The sequence below is a fragment of the Ptychodera flava genome, chromosome 6 (genome assembly GCF_041260155.1).
Source record: "Ptychodera flava strain L36383 chromosome 6, AS_Pfla_20210202, whole genome shotgun sequence".
In the NCBI taxonomy this organism is placed as follows: domain Eukaryota; kingdom Metazoa; phylum Hemichordata; class Enteropneusta; family Ptychoderidae; genus Ptychodera; species Ptychodera flava.
The window spans coordinates 38,216,099-38,224,782 of record NC_091933.1 but is presented as its reverse complement, the minus strand read 5'-3'; the positions used below and the strand labels follow the sequence as shown (position 1 = coordinate 38,224,782).

Sequence of the window (8,684 nt, the reverse complement as noted above, 5' to 3'; positions counted from 1 at the left end):
CGAGACCCCCTGAAGTGGTAGACCCGAAAGGAATTAAACTATATGTGCGTCCGAATATCTGTTCCTGGGTGCTTTCTACGTTAAAATACAAGTTCGTATTTTGGCTAAAGTAAATATGAAAGGGTTAGCTTTCTTGTTGGGTAAATTCTCAATTTTTCAGATCTCCCTTTTGTTCATGAAGGAATGAAAGACTTTGAAGAGCGTAAAGTATAGAGTTAGCAACACGTACATTTATCTTCTCAACACACTGGCCAGGCCATGCACGCAGGGAGGGAATCGGGGTTTTCCCATTTTAGTGTCATGAGGTGCCTGGATGATATGGGCCCATCTTACGTGCAAAAAGTCAATGTCATGAAAAGAAAAGGATAAATCTCTATCTCCACATCCATGCCATCCTGGTTTCAATCACCGACAGTGAGCTTCCTTGAGTTGAAAGCAAAGATAAAACGAAAGGAAAATTTGGTTGAATGAGTCACTTTGCAAAGTCAATAGAAATATAAAACGATACAATATGATGGATTTCACTCAAAATGCACACAGCCGCAAGCCTAACACAACACGAAATAAGGCATGATGTCATCGCTGTCTGATGCATAATTACCTGAAGATGTACGTTGAGTCACCTCTTACAGCTGTCGTGCTAGAAATTCTTGAGATACTTGAATAATTTATTGAAGAATTCTACATACTGCCTGAGTTGTAGTTCGTTTAATGTTCTTGGCAATGAAATGCAGCATTCTTGGCCCTGAATACACGTTGATCTTTAAAAACCGAATCGCTGTGAGAAATGACATCAACAGCCGAGTTGCGTTGTGCTCGCCACGCGACCTTTTTCACTCCTATTACTCTTTTCAGCCCACTCACTGATGAAATATTTCATCTCGTGGGCGGCATCACCTGTCGATTGGAAATTACTGCTGAGTGGTGACTATTTATTTGATATTTAAAGTTATGCGCCAGAATCCACGGACACATCGACATAACTATTTTCAGACGTAGACAAAAATGTTAGATTGAGATAATTCAGCTTCTATCTTATCTCCCGGATAAAAAGTATAAATATTCATACACTCTTTATTTTTCACTGAGAAAACAATGTAGTTTTCGACCCTTGATAACACAACTTCCGAATGCCTCATCCGATACATGACAGTCCTAGTGCGCATGTCTCATAACATATTCGTTTAATATGTAATGAGGCAAAGGGAATCGGGGCAGATATCCTTCATGAACCTCACATTGAGGTCAAGGGTCAACTGTCTGTTATTGCTTTTTCATGTCATCAAAGACTGTCGACATGCAAAGCATCGTGTTTATTTTTGATTTAGACTTCTCTCATCAGAGCATGAGTCATGATTATCGTAAATGTACTTTTATGACGCTGTCGATTCTACAAGCCGTTACAATTAACCTTTCAAATCGATTAATCTGAATTTTGAGAAGCCGGAGAATGACAACTTAGGAATAACGAGCTATTTTAATAAAGGGGAAAAGCAAATCATGTGACCCTAATGCATAAAAATAACGAAAAATATCCCCAGAGCATAACAGGGCCTTTCTGATATTCTGCGCATGCTGAGTTGCCGGTATAGTCCGTTGCACCTGCGTGATTTTTCCGTTTGGCTGTATATTTGTTCTTCTTGAAGCGAAGTAAAGATTATTCAGAAGGCGTATGATACGAAAACCATAATACTTCAGCTATGCCAGAGAAAAAAGTGTTTAAATAGCGTAGGTGTTCATCAGGCCGTGATTTTCTACTCTGATTTAATCTGTCTCAATGATGTAGATATGGCAACATTTGAGTGCCAACCATTGCCATTTAATATTTCCTGCACATTTCAATGTTCACCAGCAGTTTCCTCTGTCACTGGAAATGATTAATTACCTTCAAAGAATTACTGTATCGTCAAGCAACGAGAAATAAAGGGCCGCTCCCGACGTTTACTTAATTTTCAACTCGGACAGTGAAGATCGCCAGAGTTGAAGATGCAAAGGCTGCTTCATTGTAAAGCACGACAAGTCTGTGGTTTAGTTTTCATGCCAATCTCATTCAAATACCCAAATTCTAGTGGGTCAAAGTGAAGTGGTCGGTTGACTTGTAATGTCCGGGTGGTCATTATGCGTAAGATCAAATGAATACAATGAAAAAATAAAACGAAGTCAGAGATGTGGCACATGTGACATATACTCAGAACTAATGTGGTAGAGAGGTAGTTTCCCCTTTACACATTATTTTCCAAAGTAGAGTGTTCTTCTACAATGCGATTTATTTATTGGATTTTTATAATCTGAAATAAAAATGTAATGATGATTATAATAATATTTTACCGTAAAGAGCAACATTCGGCTAGAAAAACAGATTAATAGATACACACATAGATACACATACATACATACATACATACATACATACATACATACATACATACATACATACATACATACATACATACATACATACATACATACATACATACCTACCTACCTACCTACCTACCTACACACACACACACACACACACACACACACACACACACACATATACATACATACATACATACATACATACATACATACATACATACATACATACATACATACATACATACATACATACATACATACATACATACATACATACATACATACATACATACATACATACATACATACATACATACATACATACATACATACAATAAAGAGATCATGCAATAATTTAAAAATAGTTCCTGTATCATGAAGGTGACATAGCAGACCAACAATTTCGAGTCATCCCTTCTTATCCAAATCACAAACTGCAACAAAAGCTTCAAAGGAAAACTACGTAACAAATTCCAAGATCATTTACCAATCTCAGGAGCTCTTCTCTTGCTGAAAAGGCCGTGTGTATCTATTGCTCTGTGTTTACTTTTTCGCCAAAGCTCAGAAAAAGGAGAGACACCAGGAGAATTAGAAGTGATTGATGAGACGATGAAACAATACTGTCACACAACGAAGGCACTAAACTTAGAAATAAGAGGGCCCATGTGAGTGGCAAAAGGTAACAATACCCTGTAAACTGTAGTGTTTAAATATTAGCTGTGCTATTCTGTACTTTCATTGGTATGTTGGCGTTACAGATTTGATGGCCAGTCTGCGTTGCCCATGTGGGCACTGCTACGGTATAGTACTCGTGTTGGCTATGATGGCGTAATTATGATTGTCAAAAACAATGATACAATGGATGTTCACTTTACTTTGATGACAATAATAATAATATTCAAATGACGCAACTTGTCATGAAAAGAGTCAAAGCGTGTGGCAATCTTTGCATCACTTTATAATATAGTTGGGAATTGTCATATAATACGTGAGATTCCCAACCTAAGGTATGTCAATTTTGCGCACAACGACGTGTGTTATTAAACTTATTATTCAATATGTATATTGACTTAAAACGCTATTCAAAAGATAAATCACTGTGGAAAGAATTGGCCCAATTTTCGTTTTCGCCTACCTTCCGACACCCTTATGTAACGGCTACCTATGATCTTGTTGACTGTCCGATGTGTTTGTTCAATTCGCGTTCGTGCGTGTCGGAGCGCAGTTTACCCACAGTGCACCATTGGTTGTCCCTACACGGCCGTTCGTAGCACGGATAACAAACTGTGGTGACGACCATCACCGTGACTGAACCAGGACAGAAGGTGACGAGTGGAAATCATAGGAATGTCCACTACTGAATTTTATCTCTCATTACAGACGACGAACCCGTTTTTTGTACAGCAACTGTGGTGACTCTCTTATCCAGTGTACAGTAGAATTTGAAGATTCCGCGACCTGGCCGTATTGGAGTCGAAAACGACCGTACTGGTCGTCTGTTGCGGAGCATCGGACGATCAAGGGAACCGTTGTTGCTGGGTATCTCGCTACAATAACACAAATTTCACATCGATTATGGTCAGTGAACTATTCTAAAGTCGTATAATATTTCGGACTTCGTGCCAGTGACAGGAGAAAATTGCCAGCCGAATACAAATTTGATTCAATCTGTCAAAGATCGATTTCGTATCTGCATAATCCTGGGCTATAGTCAGCTATAAGCTGGCGGTATTCTCAGGTAAGCTTTGACTGTTTGTTTTGTATCTTCGGTCTGTTGACTCAAAGCCGAGTGCTTTCACAATCCTTTGCCAAGACAAACCGATTCTCTTGTGCTTTCTAAATCGTCATTGTGTTGTCAGGTCGATTGATATTGATATGTGTGATCCTCTACTACTTTCGTAGAGTTGGAAAGCCACGGGTCCTATGACGGTCTGATATCTACGCATGCCTTCGTCGTAGAAAGCTGTTCATAACAAAGGGAAAAAGCATCGCGAAACTGTGTTCAGTACCATGAAGAGGTTCTTTGTTGTCTACTAACCCGTTATGTTGTGATTTGGAACAAATCCCATGATGGATTTTGAGTACGTCATAACATACAGATTCTGAGTTGCAGATAATAGGCAATGCGCAAATGTCGTCAACATTACAGAGAAAGGCCCGACATTTTAAATTACGTTGTTGGCGACGTTTTGGCGTTGACATATATCAGAGAAATGAACAAAGCATTGTCAGAGGAATAACCAAAGCCATCCGTCCGATAAAATGAATAGCGGACTGTTTGAAGGTCGTGAAAGGGGTCGCACCCTTTGCTTTTCAATCACAGCACTGAACACGCTATCTGGTCGTTTCACTGTCCATGGTATCCAACGAATCAATTACAAGCGTGTCTGTTGAAGAAGTCTTGTGATATCGAAAAGGCAAGACATTGCTTTATGTTGTTGTTAAGGTGACAACAACTCCTCACACCCTTGCATCGATACTGAAAAATCGTCCTATGAGATCAATAATTGTTTTAATGGGTAATTTCAAGGGGCATCGTATTAATAGGGATCAGCCGTCGCCGCGAACGCCCGGCCACCCTTGAGTGCTTTGTTTGATTACCCGCATAGTGTAGAGGCGTTGCCTAGGTGCCGCACTCGACTGAAGACTTATCGTCGGGGACTGACCAATCACTTGGCGTCCTCTTCCTGTCTTTCTGTGCCGGGTCAACCAAGGTCATCTTATCGTGTTCGCCTCTCAATCCGGTTGCTCACATCGGTTGTACGACATCTATATTGGTACACAAACATTCATATGTATAAAGTACTGTTCCAGCTTTCTTAAAATGCAACAACGATTAGTCTACGTGAATCTCCGTGAAAAAGTTTAAATGCGTAAATTTTGCCACATAGAAAAATTGTCAACAAACACTTTACACGACAAAACGTTGAAAGGATAATTGCCATATAGTTCACATGGAACTGGACTCAGTGACTTGTGTGCCGTAAAGAAGCAAATAGATTATCATTCTTCTTCAAGGAACTTTTGACGGGGAAGTGAATTTTGCATGACCAGTCAAAACGCATTTATGGCCTATGAATCATGATCTTTTTTAAATTACCTTGTGGTAAAGGTACAAATGTGAATTTCTGTATAGACAGTGCCAACCTAAAGCCCGCACCACGCTCCTCTTTGTTAATGAACTATATTTTCAATGTGTATATGACGACGTATATTTTGCTCTTGGTCTGGTGCATTATTATACAAAGTGTACATTGTTATTCGATATAAAAGAACGCTCGCGTTGCTTGAGTCCTTCTGAACTTTTCAATTCTAATGCTAGGGCGAAAATAAATTGGTGATTTAGACCTGTGCTAAGTAGAAATAAATGTCTGAAATGAAGAAAGTACAAAAATTGTCCGGCGGACTTTTTGAATTCTATGTAGAGACTTGTACGCATTTTCCGACCTCAGTTCCCATAATTGATGCCAAGTCCCCTGTGGCATAGTCAATATTTAAGAGATCATATTACTCATTTTGATTCAGACTTTCAAAAACGGCATGCATGATCAACTGAGATTTCACAGACAATCTGGAGCGCATGTCCATGGGTTGGGACTTAAGCGTCCTAATTAGCATATCACACGTTGTCGTCACCCAGCCGGTGATGTTGTCACCCAATCACATAACACCGAATCTCCAAGATATCAAGTCGCTGTTGTATCATACATTACTCGGCGGCTTCAATTGTGCGCTCGATATCAGAAAATGTTTGCCTTTTAAATGCATAGTTCTCTGTTCGTTTGAATTTCAAGGAGCAAAGATGATGACAGACGACGCATGGGCTGATTTTGGGCTCCAGCGGCTCTTCAATCCCAACAACATTGATTTCCTGCCGTTGGAAGAACAGATTAAGTTGTACAAGCAACGGGATCTTGCCAAGACTAAAGCAATCCGAACGGAATGGAAGATTTGGGGAGAACCTAGAAATCGAAAGCGAATAATCATCGCCCCGCCGATGGAAAAAATAACCCCTCCAATCAGACGGTATGACGTCACCACAGAACGTTTTTCACAAGTTGACAGGACACCTTCGAGAAACACCGAAACACCTCCACATAAAATGAAAACGCAGTACAGCAAGACGTACCCGCCGATGGGAGAAAAGCAAAAACGAGAACTCGAACAACAGAAAATGGACCAGAGACGAGAAGTTTACAGCCCTTGGCTCAAGGATCGAAGGGGCTTCCGAAAAAGCTTCGAGCAATTAGATGACTGTTCATTTCAGTGGGTATCGAGGAAGCCAAGCAAAAGTCCCATAGAGCGAAAGTATTATAGAAAGCAGTTGGCAACGAGAAGCGAACGAAGCGACGATGACGCGGAAGTGTCAGAGGTTAGTTTTTGTGGCAGGTTAACCTGGGGGGGGGGGAATTGACAAATAAATACATAGATACACAGATAAACACAATGATAATAATAATATTTGTAATCATTATTGTCGTTATTGTTATTGTTGTAGTTAGATGATGATGATGATGATGATGATGATGATGATTACGACGACGACAATAAGGATGATATCGATAAGGATTAGGATTAGTATGGCGATAAGTAGGAGGAGATGGATGAAGGGTAGATCACGCACAAAATATGTATTCATTCTGCAAAGATTATGCAATGTCGAACGTTCTAACATGAGCAAGTGACATTTACTCTTTACTGTGTTTCCATGTGTCACGTTTTCATATTTTTTGCATCTTTCAAAGTAATCATGATCGTAATGAAAGAACTTCGTCCATATTTCCAGGTGAAATTCGTCGATATTTATGACACTGACGTGCCCATTCCCCCGGAAGACATTCTGTCGGAGATTTCCTTCGATAGCAGCTTGTACGACCGGAGTGTAAGTTTGATAATTTCTATCATGAAACTCTCCCGATTTTCAAGAATTTATTGTATTCCACTGGACAACAATTGCAAGTACGAGAACCATACATAGCTGTCACTGCAGCAGGTGTACTCGATGTAAGGATTAGTGTTGATAACAAAATGGTAATGGAGAGATACATTAAAGTCCGCCTCCTATCTGATAACATCGAATATTTACACGTCGATTTTTCTCGAAGTTTGCTTCAAAAGTTAACGAACGCACAATTTCACTAAGAATACCAAAACAAGAAAAAGCAATTTTATTTGAGGTCACCATCACAGGAAGATGTCAGCATGACACGAGAGCAGTTGACAAGTAATAGTCGCGCCAGCGGCTTACTGACTACGCATGCGCTAATTCATAATATACTATGCGAGTAACCGGAAGTGTACCCTTCTTTCATGGGCGCCGCCATGTTTTTTTTTTTGAGTACTCGTAAATAAACAAAAACGAAACAAATTACCATTATATAACATGCCTTTTATAAAACATACCTCTTTTATTAGCCAGTAAATGTTATTATGCACCTTGTCGCTGATACAAAATATTGTTAATATAGATAAAGGTAGAAAACTGTCGTGCATATGAACGGGGGCATACGCAAAGAATGCTGGGATTTAATTATAGAAGAGCGCCCCCTGTGTCAATAATTAGATTCAAAAATTGCCAGTTTTTAGACGGAACGCTATAGTTTTCAGCTTGCAAGTGGAAGGTGGGCAGTGCGGTTACCATTGCAATGATAATGATTGCATAATACGTCCCTTGTTTATCGCAATAGGCTGTTATCATTGTAAAAATTGCCAATTTTTGTCCAAAATTTTTACACGCTACAGAAAATCTATACCTGCCCTGCTGCAGGGTTTGACGTCGTGTACGTACGTGAACTGCTTTCATTAGAGGGAAACTGGGCATACCGTAGTTGTCATATTAACGTTTATGAAGTAACAATTACAGTTTATCATGAATCAATACAAATAACATTGCCAATCTTTAATAACCCCTGGCGCGACACCAAGGGCTGAGCCCTATATAATATTACCTAAATTACAGTGTAACGTTACAATAAGAATATTTGTTATTTTCTCCTTCTAACCAAGACCCCCGAATTACCAAGCAGGCCGAACACTGTCAGTTTCAAAAAACCCAAGATAATCCAACCCTCTGCAAAAGCCATGGCTCTGATAGCTGACTACATTCAACGGCAGAGAATCAGAATGATTGAACTCTTCATGAGAGCCGACAAAAATAAAGACTGGAAGGTGAATAAGACACAGTTTCGACAGTGCATGGCTGAGGTAAGTGCAATGCTCTCCTCTATACACTGCTGGTAAAGAAAATCACCTTTTATGCATATATAGGAATTAAACATCAGTAGGTCAAAATCTAAAATTCCGAAAAGTTTTTTGGCAGT

At 39.6% G+C, this 8,684-nt stretch overlaps 1 protein-coding gene across 1 annotated transcript in view; it reads left to right on the top strand.

Annotated features, from left to right (window-relative positions):
- Positions 1-3,589: 3,589 nt before the first annotated feature.
- The window catches only part of LOC139135698 (EF-hand calcium-binding domain-containing protein 12-like), a 9,507-nt gene continuing 4,412 nt past the window's right edge, over positions 3,590-8,684 (top strand). The window contains exons 1-4 of the mRNA XM_070703327.1: positions 3,590-4,102; positions 6,159-6,736; positions 7,151-7,246; positions 8,371-8,568. Of these exons, the coding sequence (XP_070559428.1) occupies positions 6,167-6,736; positions 7,151-7,246; positions 8,371-8,568 (864 nt within the window). The 5' untranslated portion in view covers positions 3,590-4,102; positions 6,159-6,166. The remainder of the gene's footprint in view (positions 4,103-6,158; positions 6,737-7,150; positions 7,247-8,370; positions 8,569-8,684) is intronic.